General features: G+C 40.1%; 1 protein-coding gene across 4 annotated transcripts in view; it reads right to left on the reverse strand.

Moving 5' to 3' along the window:
* LOC136858218 (very long chain fatty acid elongase AAEL008004) overlaps nt 1-25,262 on the reverse strand; it is a 244,715-nt gene that overhangs the window by 60,909 nt on the left and 158,544 nt on the right. For all 4 annotated transcript variants that reach the window (XM_067137604.2, XM_067137601.2, XM_067137605.2 and 1 more), the window contains 2 exons: nt 16,418-16,608; nt 10,410-10,490 (listed from right to left, as the gene is read on the reverse strand). In XM_067137604.2, the coding sequence (XP_066993705.2) occupies nt 10,410-10,490; nt 16,418-16,608 (272 nt within the window). The remainder of the gene's footprint in view (nt 1-10,409; nt 10,491-16,417; nt 16,609-25,262) is intronic.

The following is a 25,262-nucleotide window of genomic DNA, read 5'->3' on the forward strand; positions in this document are numbered from 1 at the left end:
CCAAGACTTCCCAGCAGAAACTTTTTTCAACAATTTTGTAACGCTACTCTTTTGTTGGAAATCACCCAGAACAAATCTAGCTGCTTTTCTTTGGATTTTTTCCAGTTCTCGAATCAAGTAATCCTGCTGAGGGTCCCATACACTGGAACCATACTCCAGTTGGGGTTTTACCAGAGACTTACATGCCCTCTCCTTTACATCCTTACTACAAACCCTAAATACCCTCATAATCATATGCAGTGATCTGTACACTTTATTCATATTCATATTTATGTGATTATCCCAATGAAGATCTTTCCTTATATTATCATCTAGGTACTAGAAATTAACTAGTAATTAACCTCTTAATTATAATTCGCCTGAGCTTCTCTGAGTTATATTTTCTAGAAATATAGGCACCCATTCAGTCACACTTTTGTCAAGTCCAATTGCACTCATTTCTGCCAGTAGTCTCCCATGATCTACCCTATCAAATGCCTTAGAGAGGCCAATCGCGATACAGTCCTATTGACCTCCTTAATCCAGGATATCAGCTATACCTTACTGGAATTCTACAAGTTGAACTTCAGTGGAATAACCTTCCCTAAACCCAAACTGCCTTCTATCAAATCACTTATTAATTTCGCAAACATGTCTTATATAATCAGAATGAATGATTTCCCAATGTTTACATGCAATGCATGTCAAACTGACTGCCCTGTAATTTTCAGCTGTATGTATATCACCCTTTCCTTTATACACAGGAGCTACTACAGAAACTCTCTATTCATTTGGTATAGCTCCTTCATGCAAACAATATTCAAGTAAGTAGTTCAGATTTTGTACTATATCCCTTTATATATGCCTTTAGTATATCCCACGAAACCTTATCAATTCCAGCTACTTTTCTAGTATTCAACTTTTTAATCTTACTGTGTCATTGTTGTCATATGTACATTTTAATACACATTTTATATTATTCTTCTCCTCTATCTGGACATTATCCTTGTAACCAACAATCTTTATATACTGCTGACTGAATGCTCCTGCCTTTTGAAGATCTTCGCATACGCACTCCCCTTGTTCATTAATGATTCCTAGAATATCCATATGGGAACCTGTGTCTGCCTTAAAGTACCTATACATACTCTTCCACTTTTCACTAATATTTGCATGACTGCCAATTATGCTTGCCATCATGTTATCCTTAGATGACTTCTTTGCTGGATTCAATTTTAAAGGTACAAACCTATTTTCACATTCCTCAACAATTGCTTTAAACCCATCCCAGAGTCTGTTTACATTTTTATTTACCATTTTCCAGCGATAATAGTTACGTTTTAAAAACTCCCTCATTCCTGTTTTATCAGCCATATGGTACTGCTTAATAGTACTACTTTTAATATCTTCCTTTCCTTCATGCTTATTTTTAACTACCACAAAAACAGCTTTGTGATCACTAATACCATCTATTACTTCGGTTTATCTATAGAGCTCATCTGGTTTTACCAGCACCACATCCAGAATATTCTTCCCTCTAGTTGGTTCCATCAATTTCTGAATCAGATGCCCTTACCACAATAACTTATTTTCCATTTGTCGGTCATGCTTCCTGTCGTTCGCATTACCTTCCCAACTGGCATTGAGATCACCCGCTAAAATCACGTTCCTTTCCTTATCTTTTCCCACATAGGTGATTATTGTGTCAAATAATTTTAAATCTGCATCAGCGCTACCCTCTCCCGGTCTGTACATTCCAAAGACATTAAGTTGCCTATTATCTTTAGAGATGAGCCTTACACCTAGAATTTCATGTTTGTCATCTTTTACTTTTTCGTAGCTCACAAATTCTTCTTTCACCAGAATGAATAATCCCCCTACTGCCATCCCTATCCTATCTCTACGATACACACTCCAGTTCCGTGATAATATTTCTGCATCCATTATATCATTTCTCAGCCATGATTCAACTCCTATTACAATACCTGGTAATTATATATCTATTAATTACTTAATTCTATTCCTTTCTTTACAATACTTCTACAGTTGCGCACTAACATTTTTATTTCATCCCTACTTGATTCTCAGTTCCCTATTCCCTTATCACCTCTTCCTAGGCCACCCAGTTTCCCTGTATGTACCTGCCTATAACGCTTCTAAGCAAATCTCCTAAAATATATGTACCAAAGCGGTTTAAGTGAAGACCATCTGAACGCAGATCCCTATCTTATACCCGCCCATTAGGACCTAGAAATCTCAGTTCCAGTTTCCCACATACCCGCTCCATAGTCTCATTTAAATCCCCAATCACCCTCCAGTCAGTATCCCTCCTGCACAGAATTCCACTGTTAACAATCTCTGCTTCCTTAAACTTCACCAGTGCTGCATTTACCAGGTCCACACATCTCCAACTATGTTGGTACTTATACCTGCTTGCCTTACGTTGTTAGTACCAACGTGAAATACTACCACCTTCTCCTTTCCCTCCTCCTTCTCTTCTACTTTCCTCAACATCTGCCTTAACCTAATTCCTGGATAACACTCTACCCTGGTACCCATTCCTCCACACATTTTCCGGACATGTCTAACGATAGAATCCCCCATGACCAGAGCCTCAACCCTACCCACCTCATTTGATCCCCTCCCCTCCTGGTCAGCCCTATCTTTCCTGACAGCTGCAGAAGCTACTACCTCCTCCGTTTTCTCCATCTTATGCTACTCCAGATTTCTCTTTCCTACCTTTTCCCTTTCTCCTACTTCCCAACTTCTCAGCAACATTTCCCTGTTCCCCATCTTCCCTCGATTGTTCTACCTGCAGTGACTTGTACCGATTTCTCACAGACACCTGTCCTGAATTCTGATCCTGAATGGAGCCCTTAGCCTGCAGTCTCCTTCCCCTTATAACATTAGACCATATGTCTTCTACAATTCACCCCTTTCCTCCCCATACCTCTTTTACACCTACTGTACCCTGTACATTGTTTGAGGGAGGCCTACTTTACTTCCTAATTATCCGAATTATATCCCTCAAACTCTGTAACTCCTCCCTCATACTCCTTAATGCCTGGCAACACCCACAGTTCTTACACTTGCACTCGTTAGTCATTCTTTATTGAACCATATAAATAAAAGGATGAATAAGATAACTTATTCTCTGAAAAATAAAAATGAAAGAAAAGATTGTCTAGGACAGTTCACAAAAATCGCATGACAGTAAGGTAAATAATATAGGCTACTACTACAATACTACTTACTTGTACAATATTTTATTCCTACAACACCCTAACAGGATGAAAATTGCTTTTAATTACTGGAAACATAGAATAATACACAAGAATTACACAATTCTAAACTGCAGATAAGTCTACCCTAATCACTACAACAGAGTTGTAGTAAGAGAGTTACTACAGATACCACAGATACTATACTACACAAATATTTCCCAGTAATAGAATAAACACACTATTTTCTAATAAGATACTATAATACCCTACAATAATTTTAAACTACGTTCAGACTACGTTCAGATACTACAATACACAACAATAATTTTAAACTACGTTCAGACGTATTTTAATTACAACAAGTTATTACTAAGCACAAACAGAAAAGGAAATTACAATTAAAGTTCGAAATTCGCAAGACTACTCAAAATAATAGAATAAGCACTCTAATTTCTAATAAGATACTATAATACACTACAATAATTTTTAAACTACGTTCAGACGTATCCTAATTACAATCGGTTATTACTAACCACAAATAGAAATGAAAATTCCAGTCAGGCCTGAAGTTAGAAATTCGTAAGAACTACCGGTACTCAAGGATTACCAACAAAGTTAAACGCGTAGACAAATTAATATTAGTACTACTTTATCCTACTATGCTGTAATAGAAAAGAAACCCGCCGTTTGCACAAAAATACACACGAATATAATAGGCAAGATACTATCTAATATACCGTATCTACACTACAATTCTCAACTGAAATTTGGTTATATGATTATTACAGATGGTGGATTACTATTATTTTCCCTAATTCGCGGGACGGAGGCCACATGCCATTATTATTATTATTATTATTATTATTATTATTATTATTATTATTATTATTTTAGTGAGTACAATTAGAGAAAAGCGCAGACGCAAAGTGTGGCAAAGAAAAATATTGAAAAGGCGTTTAGAGTTAAGTTTGGAGGGAACAATTCTCTGCAGGCTTTAAACAGTTCCTTGAGAATGCTCCCACATGATTTTCAGTCCTTGCTGACAGTAACTGGGAGTGAAATTGCAAGAAATTATACACAACTATCGGAAAGCCGGATCCAGTAATGACAGGCTACTATTTTATAACTATAACTTTAACATTCCTATCAATTTGTGACTCAGAGATTTCACTTGTATATCTATTTGTCTAAAGTATCAAAACAACCATTTTCAGTTATTGTGCCCGAGGTATTTGAAACTTTATACAACGATACGAAAGAATTGGTAAAGATACTGTGATGAGTTTTTAGTTCGTTTGCTTATTTCTGCTCATTAATCCTTGTGCTATTATGAAATTTACTGAGACGGAGAAACGTAAGCTATGTGCCGTATTGCATGGTTACAGCTTCAGACAGTATAGAATTAGTAAAAATGGTGTTACCACACCGACACCGTGGAGTAGGAGTAGCGTGCCTGCCTCTTAGCCGGAGGCCCCGGGTTTGATACCCGCCCAGGTCGGGTATTTTTATCTGGATCTGAGGGCTGGTTCGAGGTCCACTCAGCCTACGCGATTACAATTGAGGAGCTATCTGATGGTGAGATGGCGGCCCCGGTCAAGAAAGCCAAGAATAACGGCCGAGATGATTTGTCGTGCTGACCACACAACACCTCATAATCTACAGGCCTTTGGGCTGATCAAAGCCCTTCGAGGCTGTTGCGCCATGGGGTTTTGTTTTGGTTTGGTGTTACGACATGGATTTGTTTGAAGGAGAAAACGGAGAATTGCAAAGGAAAATTATTTACTAAAGTTATGTTACAGAACTTAGTTTTAACAGATTCGAAGAATTTTAATATGTATACCTCTCTATTAAGTTAATTTAAATTTTAGTAGCAAAAATACATTATATTACATATCTGTAATCCCATTTAATTTTTTCCATATCGACAAACTTAAAGTCTCTCCGCACGTGTCTTGAAGGGTGTAGAAAAGTGTCTAACTTAATTTGGTTGCATTTATTAGCAACCAAAGTAATGGATTTTATTATTAAATATTTGTTATTCTTAATTGTGTTATTGATATTTAATAATTACTAATTATTATTTATTTGCTTACTTATTTTAGGTAATGAAGTCGTGATAATTGTAAATCATGATTGCATACCTGATGAGGCTGAACTGAATGTAAAACAAGCAATATTTCGTGCAAAGAAACGGGTTAGAGGAGAACCTAGTTCTTCTTATTCTGAACAGTTTCAAAATTTTCATAATAAAGGATATAAACTTGTAATACACATTCCTCAGTTTATAAATATTAAGCATTCAATGTACTATGGAAGGAATAAGGATCATGGAATGCAGAAAGAACCCAAGTTAGCATCAGAAATCATCCTCAGTGAAGAATTGTTGAAAATGTTTGACGGAAAGAGGATTCTCCTTTCAGATGATGGCACGGATGACAGAATGTACATTTTCGTCAGTCCTTTACCTGAGGAAATGTTGTGAAGAAGAACGTGGTTTTTCGTTGACGGCACATGTAGGAGTGTAAGCAGTCAGTTCGCCAAATATACACGATACATGTGGACCTGGGAAATAGTGAAAGTGAGACTAACATCATTCCTATTGTATTTGCACTTCTTCCTGACAAGAAAAAGGGAACATATATTCGTATGCTCGAAAACATTGTGCAAGCTGTTCCAGAATGAAAACCAGGCAAATTCACAGCAGACTTTGAGACTGATGCTATTTTTGTTGTAAGAGAAACATTTCCTCAATCTGAGATTCACGGATGATTTTTTCATTTCACGCGGTGTCTGTGCAGGAAGGTTCAGGAAATAGAAATGAGGATGAAAGAAGAAAACGAAGCAATTAGACGAAATGTAAGAAAATGTGCTACACTTGCTTTCCTGAAGCCTGAAGGTGTAGAAGGTGGATGGATTCAAATTCACAGTCAAGAATTACGAGTATTTTATTGAGCAATGGTTGCTAAATGAGTCTATCCTTCTGAAAATGTGGAACTGTTTTAACATTAGACACAGAACAAACAATACCATTGTAGGGTGGAATACAAAATTAATAGTAACATCGGAAGGCCTCGCCCAAGAATAAGACATCTCATCATCTGTTTAAAGCTGGAAGTAGGGAATTCAGATCATTCAGTTATGCGGATGGACTTAAAATTGGAAGGAACTAAAAGAAAAAGAAAGTACAGTACACTAAACTGGACGAAAGAATTGCTCGAAGCACGAGGAAACATAATGAGGATGGCAACTTGGAAAGGTTTTTGGACATAATGTCATTTGTCCTCAGAATGGAGTAAGCGTAAGAGTCGTTCGTTCAAAACACGTATGTTGTAAAAAATAGTGTATTATTAACAGTATGTATGAAAAATAAGTCAGCCTCTGTGGTGTAGTGGTTAGTGTGACTAGCTGCCACCCTCGGAAGACCGTGTTCGTTTCCCAGCTCTGCCACGAAATATTAAAAGTGGTACGAGGGCTGGAACGGGGTCCACTCAGCCTCTGGAGGTCAACTGAGTAGAGATGGGTTCGATTCCCACCTCAGCCATCCTGGAAGTGGTTTTCCGTGGCTTCCCACTTTTCTTCCAGGTAAATGCCGGGATGGTACCTAAGGCCACAGCCGCTTCCTTCCCTCTTCCTTGTCTATCCCTTCCAATATTCCCATCAGCCACCAAGGCCCCTGTTCAGCATAGCAGGTGAGGCCGCCAGGGCGAGGTACTGGTCATCCTCCCCAGTTGTATCTCCGACGCAATGTCTCACGCTCCAGGACACTGCCCTTGAGGAGATAGATGTGGGATCCCTCGCTGAGTCCGAGGGAAAAAAACAACCCTGGAGGGTAAACAGATTAACGAGAAGAAGATGTATGTAAAATTATGACGAATCTTATAGAAGAGAAATAATTAGGACTATAAGCCTAAATTAGTACGTAAATAATTAGCAGTAAAAACGACAAATTTCTCAAAAAGTGCAAACGGTCATTCTGACAAAGCAAAGAAAGCAGCTAATTGGGGGACTAGGTCTTCATTATTTTAAAGGCCGAGTACGGTTGACTGTGCGGGTTCAGGGCGTCCGTGGGTCTTCCGACCCCCTGCCGTTAACTTCATGTGCGGAACTACACGGCAGGCCTACCTCGAAAATAAGCGAGGTGCTCTAAAAAAAGGGGGGGCACACGGTCCCGGTTAGCGCTAACAGTGAATTTTTACGCACTTGCACTAGTAATAAAAGTACAATATAGATGTTTTATTTCACGAAGGCTTATAAGTAGGAAATAGGCACATCGAGACTGCTAATGGTGCGTCCGCAATCGAGACAGTTCGCATTCAAGACTGTTCGCAATCGCGACTGTCCGTATTCAAGACTGTTCGCAATCGCGACTGTCCGTATTCAAGACTGTTCGCAATCGCGACTGTCCGTATTCAAGACTGTTCGCAATCGCGACTGTCCGTATTCAAGACTGTTCGCAATCGCGACTGTCCGTATTCAAGACTGTTCGCAATCGCGACTGTCCGTATTCAAGACTGTTCGCAATCGCGACTGTCCGCATTCAAGACTGTTCGCAATCGCGACTGTCCGTATTCAAGACTGTTCGCAATCGCGACTGTTCGTATTCAAGACTGTTCGCAATCGCGACTGTCCGTATTCAAGACTGTTCGCAATCGCGACTGTCCGTATTCAAGACTGTTCGCAATCGCGACTGTCCGTATTCAAGACTGTTCGCAATCGAGACAGTTCGCATTCAAGACTGTTCGCAATCGCGACTGTCCGTATTCAAGACTGTTCGCAATCGCGACTGTCCGTATTCAAGACTGTTCGCAATCGCGACTGTCTGTATTCAAGACTGTTCGCAATCGCGACTGTCCGTATTCAAGACTGTTCGCAATCGCGACTGTCTGTATTCAAGACTGTTCGCAATCGCGACTGTCTGTATTCAAGACTGTTCGCAATCGCGACTGTCTGTATTCAAGACTGTTCGCAATCGCGACTGTCCGTATTCAAGACTGTTCGCAATCGCGACTGTCCGTATTCAAGACTGTTCGCAATCGCGACTGTCCGTATTCAAGACTGTTCGCAATCGCGACTGTCCGTATTCAAGACTGTTCGCAATCGCGACTGTCCGTATTCAAGACTGTTCGCAATCGCGACTGTCCGTATTCAAGACTGTTCGCAATCGCGACTGTCTGTATTCAAGACTGTTCGCAATCGCGACTGTCTGTATTCAAGACTGTTCGCAATCGCGACTGTCTGTATTCAAGACTGTTCGCAATCGCGACACCCCTCAAAGATGGTGTTTACAGTCTCCGAAGTAACTTAGAAATATACACCTATACCGAAATGATATCAAGCGTAATCCGAAAAAGAAGGATACATTTTTACACTCACCGCTTCAGATTGCCAGCTGAAAGAATCACTAAACTTTTGTTATCCTATTTCAGAAGTCTTAAAACGATTCCTCCTTGGTTGGTGGAGATCGATAAGGATGTTTTAAAATATGGAATCACAGAAACAGACAATGAACTCCGTGAACTACTCAAACAAGAACTTAGACAGATTCATCAAGAAGAAGTCCCAACTCGACTGAAGCATGTCCATTCTGATGCATGGAATAAAGCACACTCCGAAAGGATAAAACTTGGTGAGCCCGCAAGAAGGAAAACAGTTGTGACTTCCCGGTCCTTAGTGACCCTAGCGATGAAGAAGAAGGAAAGAAAGTAATAATAATAATAATAATAATAATAATAATAATAATAATAATAATAATAATAATAATAATAATGGCGTGTGGCCTCCGGAGAGGCCTGGGGAGGTCTTTGGATTTGACTCCAGTAGATGACCTACGCGTAGTGATGAGGTTGAAATGATGATGAAGACGTGTACATACACCCAGTCCCCGTGCCAGGGGAATTAACCAATTATGGTTAAAATTCCCGACGCTGCCGGGATTCGAACCCGGGCCTCTGTGACCAAAGGGCAGCACGCTAACCACTTAGACATGGAGCCGGACATATTTATTTTTTTGCTAGTAGCTTTACGTCGCACCGACACATATAGGTCTTATGGCGACGATAGGACAGGGAAGGGCTAGGAGTGGGAAGGAAGCGGCCGTGGCCTTAATTAAGTTACAGTCCCAGCATTTGCCTGGTGTGAAAATGAGAAACCACGAAAAACCATTTTCAGGGCTGCTGACAGTGGGGTTCGAACCAACTATCTCCCGAATACTGGATACTGGCCGCACTTAAGCGACTGCAGCTATCGAGCTCGGTAGGACATAATAGTAATAATAACAATTGTTTTAAGTCGTCCGACTCGTTGGCTGAATGGTCAGCGTACTGACCTTAGGTTCAGAGGGTCCCGGGTTCGATTCCCGGCCGGGTCGGGGATTTTAATCGCTTCTGATTAATTCTTCTGGCTCGGGGACTGGGTATTTGTGTCCGTCCCAACACTCTCCCCTTCATATTCACACAACACACTACACTACCAACCACCACAGAAACACGCAATAGTGATTACATCCCTCCATATAGGGTTGGCGTCAGGAAGGGCATCCGGCCGTAAAACAGGGCCAAATCCACATGTGTGACACAGATCGCACCCGCGACCCCACAGGTGTGGGAAAAGCGGTAGGAAAAGAAGAAGAAGAAGAAGAAGAAGAAAGAAGAACAATTGTTTTAAGTCACACCAACTACCTTAACGTTCTTCGGAGACTCTGACGTGTCTTAATTTTGTCCCATACGAGTTGTTTAACTTGCCGGTAAACCTGTCGACATGAGGCTAGCGTATTTGAGCAACTTGAGATGGAGGGACAGGCTTGTTGATGACCTGAAGGAGAAAGGGTTTCGTGAAGAGGAAGCAAAAGGTAGACAAAAGTGAAGGAGACTCATTGTTGCAGCCGACCCCTGAACTGGGATAAGATGGAGAACAAGTAGTAGAAAAAAACCCGAGCTGACCGGGAATCGAACCTGCCAGCCCATCTACTCGCTGAGCTACTCATCCCACCCTATTCGAAAGCAACTATTCCTTTTTACTTACAGAGAAAGGCTGTAGGAAATAGGAAAATAATTTTATTTCTTCAGTCTATCCATTTAGAAGTTTTCCATCAATCCTGTCATACAAGCGAAGGTAAGTAACACCTCGCAGATTTTTTATTAACACAACCCGTCTTGTCCCCACCAATACCCGTGACTTACGAACATGTGAGTGCTTGAAATTGTTTACCTCAAGTGCGGTAGGCGTGTTGGAATAATCGACGGGTTCACAGGTCCAGCTGTAAGTGCCAGCCCAACCTAGCCTCAGACACTGAAACAAAAAACACATATCCATTCATAGTTGAAACATACGACAGGCAGATGCAATTCATTAGTATAAGTTGTACGTTACTGTTATCTCTATGCTGAGTAGCCCATCTGCAAAACATATTGTGTTCTTACGCCATATTGGCCCTCAGTACCACCTATAGTGACAAAGACAGAAATAACGTTGCTAGACATGCTCTATCTGTGATAGAAATGACTGAAATATTAGGTACATATGCAAGAAGTGTTATGTCCATCGGATATCTGTAGGAAATATGATACTGTGTTTTAAGAAGCAGATTATTCCAGTGTATTCAGTGATCAACATAGCGATTGAAACATAGCTCGTACAAAGTAATACTCTTCTTGTATTGCTTGTGTTGATTATTGTGCTAATGAAAACGAAACATCCAAGTAAGACGTAATAGCTATTTATACAACAGCAACAGAAAGTGATGTTTTACGTTTTGAGTAGGGCCCGAATGTTTATACCAGGGCCTCTCAGGGTGCATGCGCGTGGTGCATGCACTGTGCACGGTGCAAGAGACGACTTGGCTTGGTTGAACAGAGTGCAGACCCCCCACTCCTCGATTTGGAGCAATAGCGCTTACTCTCTCTTTCCTCACGCCTGTCTCGCTCGCTCCGCCTGTCTCCCTCTGCCCCACTTGCGCCGTAGCGCTCCAAATCCGGGCTGACTTGAGCCGAGTATAGGCGAGTTGAGCCGAGCTTAGCCGAGTAGCCCAGATACGAAGCGTTCATCCGAGCCATGCCGAGCGGCAGCGATGCACAGTGCACGGAGCTCTTGCGCCTCTATCTGCACGCGTGAGAGTTTGGGCGTTTGAGAGGCCCTGGTTTATACAGTAATAGGTTAGAATGCGAACTTACTGAAGCGAGTAATAAGTAAGGCCTACTCGCACGACGGTAATGCTATGAGGTTTGCATCAACATTAGGGGTTTTGCCCATTAGAAACCCATAGAATTTTTGTTACTCCCACTACATTACGTTAGAGCGGGCTAGTCGACATTTCCTACTAAATAATGTTGGTATTAAATATTTTTGTTAGTAGGAAATGTCGACTAGTGTCGTGCATTGTTCGAACTTGAGACGGGTAACCAAGACAGAACATCATGTGCCTTACTGCATATGCAACCAATATCACGCATGAGTGGAGCGTGTAAGCTAAAATGCCCGAGTCTGCTCCAATTCGTTGACAGGGCATGTTCGAAGCGAAGCTTGCTGATTAGGAAGGATGGCCTTGCTTGCTTTACTGACGTTGCAAGCAATGTGGTATTTCCAGATATAGGGAATCCCTTGTTTACATAGAGCAAATCCCGGGAATCCGGAGGTATAAACGAAGAATAAGTAATTAGTTTGTAATTAATTCCCAGTTCGCAGCTAGAGTTTGTGCACTAGCCATAGAAAACCTTGAACAAAGAGGATTTTTAAATTACTTTTGAGGTTTATATTTAACTTTATTTGTTAACTTGAACAGTTGATATAAAATGTCTTTGGTATAGTTAGTAGTGAAATATATACCTTATGCATTAATAATGTGTATTTAGTTTTCGTATAAAAGCAGTAAAATATGCTAGCCAGGAGGAATACACGTGGCAGCACGTGAAATTCATTAATCACTTCTCCGACAGGAGCGATATTTACTACATTATTTTCCAGTATTGCTTACCTATATATACGAAGCCGTCCGAGTTAAGTATAATTGTAGAATCACAGTGTAAAAATACGAGTTTATCTATTGACAGTTACATGCCCAGTCGTATGTCCACCAATGAGGGAAAAGCGAATGTTTCGATAGATACAGGTGCGCGAGACAGACAGCAGAGTACGGCTAAACAAGAACGAGGGGAAGCGAGCACTTCTACCTGTGCCTGTGACAGCGCGTGAAGGAGCGAGTATGAAGGGGCAATTCGAACGAACATAGCTCGCCTCGCCTGAGAGAAGCGAGGTTCGGTCATAGCCATACTCGCCAAATATGAACCGAGCATAGAGCGTGTTTTGCACGACACTAATGTCGACTAGCCTGCTCTAACGTAATGTAGTGGAACTAACATTAATTCTAGGGGGTTCTAATGGGCCGAATCCCTAATATTTATGCAAACCTCATAGCACTGCCGTCGTGTGGGTAGACTCTACTTGTTACTCGCTTCAGTAAGTTTGCATTCTAACCTATTACTGCATAAAAATCCGGGCTCTGGTTATGAGTGAGGAATTTGGAAACGAGTAAGGTAAACTTATCACTTCAGTGGCTGCTGTGTACAATATGTTATTCCATACGGTGGTTAATTTATTTACTTTACAATATACCATTTATCACATAATTTTGACACATCACCACCCAATTCATCCATGTTTGATACAAGATGTAACTTTATGTTTTCTTGTCTGTGTGTTGCTATGAGAGATATAAGACGTGTGTACATGGAGTTATGTTGTAACAAAACTTCAAATTTTGTTTTATTTGAAGCAGTGAACCGTCCACTAAGCTATCAGAGTCAAGAACATTGTCCTCCGCTCCTGTATTCATGATATATTGTGATCCATGCGATATTTAAATTTCGGAAATGGATTCAAATCTTGCGCCAGATTACTTGAGATGGGAATGCAAAGATGCCATTTTTTGTGTACATGGGTATGGAATCACAGTGCTGAAATGAGGCGGATAAACACTCAATCAAGGTTAAGTTTGGTGTCCGCTGATTCATATTTTCTATGACAATCCGTGTTTACATTAATGTGAACTGAAATTCAACCAATCAGAGACAATCTCTAATAGAAAGAGTCCGTAAAGTAGCTACTGTACCGCAATGTGTCATTTTTCGTGCATATTTGAGTCTGTAAAGAAGACAGTGTCCTCCTCTGTGGTGTAGTGGTTAGCGTGATTAGCTGCCACCCCCGGAGGCCCGGGTTCGATTCCCGGCTCTGCCACGAAATTTGAAAAGTGGTACGAGGGCTGGAACGGGGTCCACTCAGCCTCGGGAGGTCAACTGAGTAGAGGTGGGTTCGATTCCCACCTCAGCCATCCTGGAAGTGGTTTTCCGTGGTTTCCCACTTCTCCAGGCGAATGCCGGGATGGTACCTAACTTAAGGCCACGGCCGCTTCCTTCCCTCTTCCTTGCCTATCCCTTCCAATCTTCCCATCCCTCCACAAGGCTCCTGTTCAGCATAGCAGGTGAGGCCGCCTGGGCGAGGTACTGGTCATACTCCCCAGTTGTATCCCCGACCAAGAGTCTGAAGCTCCAGGACACTGCCCTTGAGGCGGTAGAGGTGGGATCCCTCGCTAAGTCCGAGGGAAAAACCGAACCTGGAGGGTAAACAGATTATGATGATGATGATGAAAGAAGACAGTATCTGCATAGTGGGGAAGAAAAAAATACTGACATAATACTGTTTTTATTATTTACTACACAATTTTGCTGTCCTATTGCAGTTATACATGCATTTACTATTGAGAGTTGGTGTTTACAGTTCACTATTTCTTCTGGTATGGCCTAGAACAAATTTGCTACTTTCATTGACCTGTCTGAGGAGGGAAGTGTGTGTTTTCAGAACGCTCCGAATTTCAAGAACAAAATTGTTACAAACGTTCAATTACGGTCACTAAAAGCGGCCGTATGGTTCTTTTCCGGGTAAAATTACGCATTTCATCAAACGAGTAACTTCAATTATTTACGGTTAGTAACGTTTTGGTCGCAATGTTGAAAATTACCAGACAAAACCCTAAAGAAATTAATTATATGTTAATTATTATTGATACCTTTCTTATTTATGCAATTCGGAGCGTTCAAACACAAATACATCCCTCGTGAATCCCATCCTTGGTTTTGACATTATGACAGTGACTGAAGTATGAGCGATGCTGGTAGTACTATTCCTTATGCAGTCGGTCCCTGTTATGAATGGTGTGAAAATGTCGTCTATAGAATCGGTGTGAACATTTCAGTAGGGGTGGAAGACTGATTTGAAATAGCAGTTTTGTGACTCGGTGAGGAAAGCAACAAGAAACTCACTCTTCATTTCTCTTGTACGCCTGATCATTGACTCCTAGGCCATCTATGACAGTCGATAGTGGAGCTCTTGGGGGATCCACCCAGCCTTCAAGCTGAGTACTGAACTCGCACACCGTTTCATAGCGACCTATTCGAATAAATCATTTTTAGTTTCAATTTTTTTAAAGGAGTAAACTATGTTATTTTCCTCCTTACAGCTGAAATGTTATGTTCAAATTATTCCAGTATTCCGAAATAATTCCTTTAAGCTACTCTCCCAATTCATTTCGAAAAGAGCATTGCACGAAAGCAAACACACGCACATACCTGTGTATATATACGTATATATGCATTATGTTTACATGAACATCATCATCATTATCATCTGTTTACCCTCCAGGTTCGGTTTTTCCCTCGGACTTAGCTAGGGATCCCACCTCTACCGCCTCAGGGGCAGTGTCCTGGGGCTTCAGACTCTTGGTCGGGGGATACAACTGGGGAGTATGACCAGTACCTCGCCCAGGCGGCCTCACCTGCTATGCTGAACAGGGGCCTTGTGGAGGGATGGGAAGATTGGAAGGGATAGGCAAGGAAGAGGGAAGGAAGCGGTCATGGCCTTAAGTTAGGTACCATCCCGGCATTCGCCTGGAGGAGAAGTGGGAAACCACGGAAAACCACTTCCAGGATGGCTGAGGTGGGAATCGAACCCACCTCTACTCAGTTGACCTCCCGAGGCTGAGTGGACCCCGTTCCAGCCCTCGTACCACTTTTCAAATTTCGTGGCAGAGCCGGGAATCGAACCCGGACCTCCGGGGGTGGCAGCTAATCACGCTAACCACTACACCACAGAGGCGGACTTACATGAACATACGTTTTGTAAATGGGAAACTCTATTATTTGATAATCATCCTGAAAGAAACTGGAAATAATGATGTGGATATACATGCTATTGATGATAGGGATATGCATATGATGAAGTTATTATACTAGTGGCAAACAGCTGACAAGTGTTGAAGGAGTCCACTCAACGAAGATTACCGTCCAGTTTGATTTCCGACAAGGATGAATTTTGTCTCCAGTTGGGAGCATCTTAAAAATATCAGGTACGCAGATTATATAGTTGCATTTTTCGATTCCTTGGAAGGTCTACAAAATCTTATGGACGTATGGTTCAAAAATCAATTTGAAAAGACAAAACTTAAGATTATTAGTAAACAATATAATGTTTCAGAAACATTATCTCTAAATGGAACAGAAAATGAGCGAGTGAAGAAATTTTACTACGTAGGGAGCTGATTTGGACCAATCCGTCGAAATTAATAGAATAGAACTGGCACGAAACGCCTTTGTCAAGATTAGTTCTAGTCTGAAAAGTCACCATTTGAACACCCAGACTAAGTTTCAGTAGGTGAAATGCTCCGTCTTCTAACTCTTGCTAAACGGTGTAAAAACATAGACACTGTCTGAAACTATTTCAAAAAGTGATGTTCTACAAACGAATATTATGAATTCCCTGGAGAAACCACACAAAAAAGAATGAAGCAGTAGGAAGATTCAGGAAGGATCTAAAATTATTGAAGTAAAATTAAATATCTGAGAGGTTTCGATTCCTTCAGTCAATATTTAAATGGAAAGTAGCTGGCATTCGTGACCGCGGAAGGCCTCGGATAAGCTGACAAAAAAAATATGAAGATTGGTTTCAATATTTTACCGACAGAATTACCTTAAACTGCAGTGAACAAAACCAAAAATTTCCCTGTAGATCGCCAGCATCCGGTAATGGATCGCCACTATATGCAGAAGAATATTATTTTATAAATATGTGACAAAAATTGCAGTCATACATGAGAAGTAGAACAATATCACCCTCGTGGACTTTCCATACAATAATATTGATATTATACTTATATAAAATAAGGGTTTTACCTGCGCAAATATGTAAACATTAGCAATGATCTGCACTACATTATACAGTTGAATAATCTTCTTCAATTCAAATGGTTTTCTGTCCATCATCAGCCTCGGACCAAGAAACTTCGTTATGTAGACATAGGATGCAACGAGTGCCAATCCAGGAAAGGGTGACGGAATCAGGAACAAATTGTTTGTCCTCGGATCTGTAAAAATGCATGCTTATATTAATACCTTGCCCAGCAAGTGTCCTATTAATGAGCACATAAATTCTAACCTTTTTTGCTATTTGATTTTCGTCGCACCGAAACATAAACTTCTTTTGGCGACGATGGCTTCTATTTGTTCACTAACATATTACCAAAGATTTTGAAACACAAGCCTACATTATTACTTGTCAAAATGATGATCACCGGCATAAATATTGATCACTGACGAAACTGTAAACTAATCTGAACATTATAAATTCTTAAGGGACATTTCAGCGTTGTCAGGTGATTATGAGTGTAAATACATGAATGCTTTCTGTAACTCTGGTTGCCAGCTCTCTTGTTTATCCTCCTCATTCTCGAGACGAAGAAAATCAAACATTCTTTTACACTTTTTCTAAATATTTAACAATCTATACATTATAAAGGATATCAATTTCTCAATACCGTTGTGATAGATGTTGAACATTTAATTACAATGTTGTACAATGTAATATTGAAAAAAATGTGTACAGACTGTATCCAACAAATAGAAAAATGTAATACTAACTGGGTAACATGCTGGTCTTTGGGCCAATGGGCTTCGGACGGGTCGGGGATTTTAACCTTCATCGGTTATTTCCTCTGGATCAGGGACTGGTGTTTGTGCCTTATTCAGAATAAGATTTTATCCTAGGTAGAGCTCCATATTGCGGGCCCCGTTGTGTAGGGGTAGCGTGCCTGCCTCTTACCCGGAGGCCCCGGGTTCGATTCCAGGCCAGGTCAGGGATTTTTACCTGCACCTGCGGGCTGGTTCGAGGTCCACTCAGCCTACGTGATTAGAATTGAGGAGCTATCTGACGGTGAGATAGCGGCCCCGGTCTAGAAAGCCAAGAATAACGGCCGAGAGAATTCGTCGTGCTGACCACACGGCACCTCGTAATCTGCAGGCCTTCGGGCTCAGCAGCAGTCGCTTGGTAGGCCAAGGCCCTTCAAGGGCTGTAGTGCCATGGGGTTTGGTTTGGTTTGGTTTTAGAGCTCCATATTGCAATATATTTAAGTAATAATTCACTATCATTGCAATATGATTAAAATAATCAAATATTAATAATGTAATACGGTTGCTTCACGCTTGGGCGTAAATTGTAATCTCATTCAAAATATCTGAATAAACAACTGAAAAATTACTAACATAATTAAAATTGAATAAATTAATCAAAGTAATATTTAGAAATGTCCGTAGTATGGGCGCCAGAGTTCACCAGAATTGATCCCTCCAATTTTGATAGAGCATGATTATTCTTTCTATCCCAGGGCGTGCACATATCTGCGTACTGGTACATCTGCTTCAGGCCTCGCCTAACCTTCTGAAAACGACTAAATAGGTAGAAACTACACCTAGGTTCATCAATAACTCCACTGATTAAAAAATAACTAACTATATTATAAATAACATCCGTGCATGAGCACCTCATCAACACACAAATATATACATAAAATACACTCACCAACTACCGCTGGAAGACTCCATATTTACAACAACAACAACAATAACAAAAACAGTGAGGAAACCAAAAGCGAGGATCAAGCTACCATTTTCAGTCAGTCCTTTGAACAATGCAAATACACGTAGATGAGTACCCTTCACTGTCTCTGTATCAACACGACTTGCATATTCTCATAATTGGCACTTATTATATCACACAGATACTGTACCTTTATAACGCTGTGTTCACTGACTCTAACACTTGGTTTAAAGACACATTCACTTGAGCAACACACGCTTGCTGTTCCAGAACATAAATTATGGAAAGTCTGAAACACAGCACTCCACAGCTTTCAGCAACATATAATACCAAGACGCCACAAGTGACACAAGTGAGCCTTTAAAAAATCTAAAATATCTTGTCACTCTTGACATTACCGAGCACATATTTCCAGTGTGATGATTATCGTGATGATGATGATGATGATGATAATTAAAAACGGATTTCCAAGAGTAATGAAGTAGTAAAATATGCAAACAAATATGCATGGAAAAGGAAAAATATGACCAATAAGAATTATACGAAATCTTATAAATTATCTGTTTCGTAGATTTCTTATTAATTGCTGTTACAGTGTATAAGGAAGGGCATTCTGAGATTTTATTGCATGAAGCTTCTGCAGATATCAGTGAAGATTAATCTGCACTGTGAAAGTGACTTTTTCTTCAACGTTTCATGACGTCACCGGCGCATGCAAATTCCTTTTCAAAATCAGTTTCTTTATCACAAAGTTTTTACAAATTCGACGCACTGTTTTATAACTGGAATTACTTTTCAGTAATCGCTCACGAAGCTTGTCAAACGCAATGTTTACTACATCGTGTGTTTCTAAAGACAATGTTCCTGAAATATCGCCTATTATTTCTAGCTTCCAACTGTGTTATAACAGTAGGAATGTTGGAGAAAACGTTTATGGATATACTGTGCCTTTACTTGTATGACGTTTTTAGCAAAATATTCCTGGGTTCTGGAAACGCTGACTCCATCTTATGCATTTAAGGGATACAAAAACGTTTGCAATTCATTGAAATATTCCGCGTAACATCACACAACCTGCAACCATGATTCCCGCCGAGTTAAAACTAACTAAGGAGGTAAAGGCAAATTTGGAAGGAGTTAAAGATATTTTAAAAATTTCTTATTGACGCCCTTATAAATACGGTCTTCAGCTTGCTGTGAGCAAGCCATGCAGGTCAGGTGAGGTAATTCTGAGTAAATAAAAACCTTTAATACAGCTCCCGATTTAACAATGTATGGATAGTATCACTGAGAAATAACAATACAATGTCATACCGTACCCCTTCTGGCCAAAATAAAGTTAACAAGTCATGGAAATATTCTGAAACTGTGGAATGATCTATTTGGTCAGGTTTATTAATAAGAAATAGTCTTATACCTGCTTTCATAGCACGAAATACTGCACTACACACGCACTATCCTGATACATCGCACAAAGGCCTTGGCCTATCAAGTGACCACTGCTCATTACAAAGGCCTGCAGATTACGAGACATCGTTTGGTCGGCATGACGAATCCTCTCGGCCGTTATTCGTTGCTTTCTATACCGGTCCTGTGTCTCGTCGTCAGATAACTCCTCAGTAATCATGTAGGCTGAGTTGACCTCGAACCATTCCTGAGATCCATGTAAAAATCCCCGATCTGGTTGCGATTCGAACCAGCAACATCTGCGTAAAAGGCAGTCCCACCACCCCTACACTGCGGGACTGGCGATGCTAAACAAAAATCTTTGAAAAATGCATCACTTGAACTCGGTTGTTCACCTATACGGTTTGTAATTAGTTGCTGATTTAGATTTATTTTTAACCCTCTCCTCACGCCACGTTGAATTAATGTGATGCACAATGTCAATTGTTTTCTTTTCATACACCAACAACATAAGACTTTGCCGTCCTCATTGAAAGTATTACTACTATATTCATTTACGTATTTGCTTAACAATACTGATTGAGAGGATTTCGAAGGTTGCATTCCTTAACTGAACTACAGCACCGATCACACCAGGGGCGTAACGAATGTGGCACGGGCCAAAATAAACATTCGGGCCCCGTAGAATAAAATGCAAAACCTATGAATAACAAATCTAAATTTAATTACAGCAGGTAGATAATATTCAATGTATTGTCAAACTGTATAGCGTAAACAAACGGATTATTCACTACTAGCAGTTAGCCGCGGCTTCGCTCGCATGGATGTCGTAATTTGTTAAAAGTAATCGTTCCTCGGTACTGTACTAAGACATTATCGGAAAACTCCTAAAGACTAGACGCTTGCTGAAAAATTGAGTTCTATTTACCCCGTAAACTCTTAGTAAATCACGTTTGTGATATTGCCCTTTGGGGGCTAAGATAACCATACGACATAGAACTGTACATATGGGAAACAGTTTTCTCTCAAGTCGAAAACAAACAAAAATACATGTTTATTTGTTTTTAAAAGGGATTCCAAATACCTATTTCCGTGTCTGTAACATCTTCAGTTTTTGAGATTTAAGTATCCCCGTAAAAATAATTGAACCCTTGTATCTGCACTTCCCCATCCTCACCTCACCTAAGTGGATTTCGGAAAACAAAACAAAAATACTTGTTCCGTTATTTTTGAAGAAGATTCCAATCACCAATTTCCATGTCTGTAACATGTTACACTTTTTTGACATATACTGTAGATATAGGCTACCGGAACTCATTTTAAAAATTCACCCGCTTTTTCAATTCTCTTCACCCCTTAAGTAGATTTTACGAAAACAACAAAATACTTGTTTCTTTCTTTTTAAAGGAAATCCCAAAAACAGGTCCTCACGTCTGTAACATCTTCATTTTTTGAGATATACGTATCGTCATACAATGAATTCAACTAATTTTTCAATTCCTTCACCCCCTTAAGTGGATTTTCTGAAAAACAAAGAAATACGTGTGTCTTAATTTTTAAAGGAGATTCCAAATACCAATTTTCACCTGTGTAACATCTTCAGTTTTTGAGATATCACTATCCTAATAAAAAGAATTCAATCCCATCTTCAGTCCTTCTTACTCCATCTCTAAGTGTTTTTAAAAAATACATGTTTCTCTATTTTCAAACTAATTAAAAATACCAAATTTCACGTCTGTAAAGTATTAAGTTTATGAGATGTTCTGCAGATATTCTCAATTTAAAAATTAACCCCCTTTCTCAGTTCCCCTTAAGTGGATTTCCCGAAAATGAATGATCTGTGTTTCTTTACCTTTACGGGAGATTCCAAATACCAATTTTTAGTCTGTAACAATTTACATTTCTGAGTTAGTTATACTGCAGATATATTTTTTAATTCACCTCCTTTGTCACTCCTGTTCAACCCTCATTAATTGAATTTTCCTTAAACAACAAAATACGTGTTTATTTTTAAAGGAGATTCCAAATACCAATGTTCATGTCTGTAACATCTTTAGGTTAGTTTTGGCTCGGGGGTGATGAGTCAGTCAGTCAGTCAGTCAGTCAGTCAGTCAGTCAGGACATGTTATTTTACACATACAAGTTTAGATTATTATTACATCTATAATTTTGTCACAGTTCATCTCAGCGACCCTGAAAACTATGGATCAACACTAATATTGGTTCCGATCATCTAGAATCCTTGATTTAACACTGCCAAGGTTACGGCGGGTCATTTCAGTCGATTCCTTGAGCCGGGACACTGAAGTGCCAATATCTCGAAAACGGTTGGTTTTAGGGCCTTAAAATGTGGTTTTCGGGTCCCGTAGGAACAGATCAAGGTTTTTTCCTCGCATCGCGAAGCTTCAAATGAGCTCTGTCTCGTCCTTGTACGACAGATTCGATATTTCGCCTATATTAGTGTATTGTGATGTGCCAAAGGGCCCAAATCTGGGGAATGGTGAGGACGTAATATGTCAAACTACTTCCATAACCCTCTCAAGAGCAATAAGAATAAAGTATGACATTTTCAGAGAAATCGGTGTAGTAGTTTGTGAGTCTATAGAATACGAAGAAACATTCATTTTTATATAGACGATTTTAAGACTATTTAAGAAAAACGTTTAATAGGTTTTATTTGGCTGCCCCCGTAGTTTTACCCTATCCTGGCCAGTGGGTGATATAATTCCCACTAAATGTTTTCCGCTACTGGGCCCTTGGGCAACCTGATTCCCACATTCGATTTGTGCTTCTATCTGGTGTGGACATCAGAAAATCTAGAAAAAAATTCTCTGTTATATTTGCAGTTTCTAGGTTGGTGGACGTGTTTGTTCACATGTGTGTTGTGTAATGGTTGCCAGGAGCGTGCATTTTTGGGAATTGAAGTGATTTTCTGCACCAGAAAGATGGATTTTAGTAATTCTGAGCTATTTACATTATCATAAATTATTTTTAGTGCTTCAGACATAGATTGAGCATATTTTTGCCTCAGTATGGGTAAGTAAATAGGATTTATGTAAAGATGAAACACAGGAACAGGAACATGATTATTCATCTCCAGAATTATTTTGTTATTTTATTTTATTTTGTTATGTTAATGAGTTCCATAAATTCCATGAAAAGTAAAATTTAATGTATTAGCAGCTTGTTTCATTACAAATAAATGAGTTCAGACTACCTTTACAGTATATAGTTGTGGATGAATTACTCGTATGGCTTTCGCTTTGTACACCCCTTATTCTACCTGAAATGATGGTTACAGCTGTATTATACTTCTGTGTTGTATAAGATGAATGCACATATTCACATTATATGTCCTGATTTGTGTGCGCTAGTGTTTGGTTATTGGGAAGTATAGTTCCCACATTTGTGTCACTTAGCCATACCGACAGCCATTGGGATACCTAGTTCCCACATTTTTTTCGCAGTTCCAGTGTTTGAAATTTAAAAAAAATAGCTTCTCATTCCTCGACATTCCATCACTACTAAAACATGTTTAGTTCCCAAATTTTTTTATAAATAATATGTCCAGGAAAGGGTTAATGGCTAAGCTGCTGAACCATACACCACTTAGTTGCTCGTACTTTTAAAATAGGTTCCATTCTGCAGTTATTCTCCAGTTCTCAGCTATAAAAATGTATTCGATTACAACATACACAAAGAAAATTAATTCAAAAACTGTTCAAATAAAGTTTGGAAAATATCAAACAGCACAACTCATGAGCTTTCGAATCTGAATTGACTGAGTACATCTGACTTCACCTACCTCTTATTAGCATTATACATTGATGTTGAATAAATAAGTTTAGTGAAATTTGTGCAACATACGATCTCAGGTACACTACTCTTAAACAGAGTATAAATTTTTAAGTAACATCTGATATTTTCATTGTTGTAATTATTTTAAAATAATTTTGCTCAGGACTTTTGTAAGGAGCGTGCCGCCGTGTCACGAGTGCTGCGACGTGTTTCACTCGACACAATTATAATAACTGCATCTAAGTATAACTATCTGGCAATTCCTCCACGTACAATTTGTGAAATAAACTATTTCGACTCATTCAGCAAACTGGCCGGACCATATCCATGCAGAGTGACATTTTTGCGAAGAGTCTGCGGGGCCCCTTAAAGGCTCGGGCCCCGCTGCATTGCAGATCCTAACGTTACTCCACTGGATCACACACAGCTTACTGAACCAATAAGTGATGCACATCTAACACACTGCAGACCTGCAGCTGTGAGCTAACAGCTAGGAACTCGGGGCACCAACCACGTGGCAACATACAGATTGACCTGCTTAATCCCAGAAGAGGTTCGGCGGGGTAACTCCTAATTTTAACTATGCGGTATTATATCAAAACAGGTTGGAGCTTGGCCCTTTTACGTTCACACTCTAGCTTTACATTTTAAATCATTCAATTGATATTACTTTTTTTTATTAGCCGATAGACAGTGGAATCGGCGATATTGATGTCGGTGATAAGTGGCATTTGCACTTTTAAAATTTCAGTTTTGGATGAAACATGGTATTTAAATTTGAAATAATAAATTAAGCAAGCAAAAACGCTTTCCTGCAGAATAACCATTTATAAATCAAACGTGGTTAGGACTGCTCACCCAGGTGGGTCTTACTCTGCTTAGCTCTAGAAGTATGAAAAATAGTAGGAATTTCGCTCAGAAACCCGAGCTCTAAAGGACTGTAATTTTAAGAGGTCAACGAGCCCTGACTCCTGTATTTTCTTGCATACATATAAGTGCCACAGATGAACACAGTGATTTGTCACCATTCACGTAACGCTGCCTGGCTCCATGGCTAAATGGTTAGCTTGCTGATCTTTGGTCACAGGGGTCCCGGGTTCGATTCCCATCATTAACCTTCATTGGTTAATTTCGCTGGACGGGAGCTGGGTGTATGTGTCGTGTTCATAATCATTTCATCCTCATCACGATGCGCAAGTCGCCTACAGGAGTCAAATCAAAAGACCTGTACCTGGCGAGGCGAAGATGTCCTCGGACACTCTCGGCAATAAAATCCATACGCCATTTCATTTCATTTACGTAACACTGACCGAATACTTAGAAATGGAATTGCACATTTATGTATCTATGGTTTGAAGATATCAACGTACGTTTTAAGCTATTTCACTGAAATGAAATGAAATGAAATGAAATGAAATGGCGTATGGCATTCAGTGTCCGAGGACATGTTCGGGTCGCCAGGTGCAGGTCTTTTGATTTAACACCCGTAGGCGACCTGCGCGTCTTGATGAGGATGAAATGATGATGAAAACGACACATACACCCAGCCCCGTGCCAGGGAAATTGACCAATGATGGTTAAAATTCCCGACCCTAGCGGGAATCGAACCCGGGACCCCTGTAACGAAAGGCAAGCGAGCTAACCATTTAGCCATGGAGCCGGACAGCTATTTCACTGAGCGTGAATGACTGAAACGTGACTCAATACAAACCATAACGTGGAAGAATACAGGACAGACTATAGAGTCACAATACCCTATGAAAAAATAAGTTAGGGTGGGGCAGGCAAGGGACTATCCAGCAGGGTTTTCACGATGTCGCCCAATGCAAATCCGACTTCTGGATAAATTACATTCGCGATAGATAGTCAGCTCAATGCAACTCATCATCAGTGTCTTCACATGGCAGTACACCTCACAATACAACTGGCTGCTGATAAGTA

The sequence above is a fragment of the Anabrus simplex genome, chromosome 1, assembly GCF_040414725.1.
Source record: "Anabrus simplex isolate iqAnaSimp1 chromosome 1, ASM4041472v1, whole genome shotgun sequence".
Classification (NCBI taxonomy): Eukaryota; Metazoa; Arthropoda; class Insecta; order Orthoptera; family Tettigoniidae; genus Anabrus; species Anabrus simplex.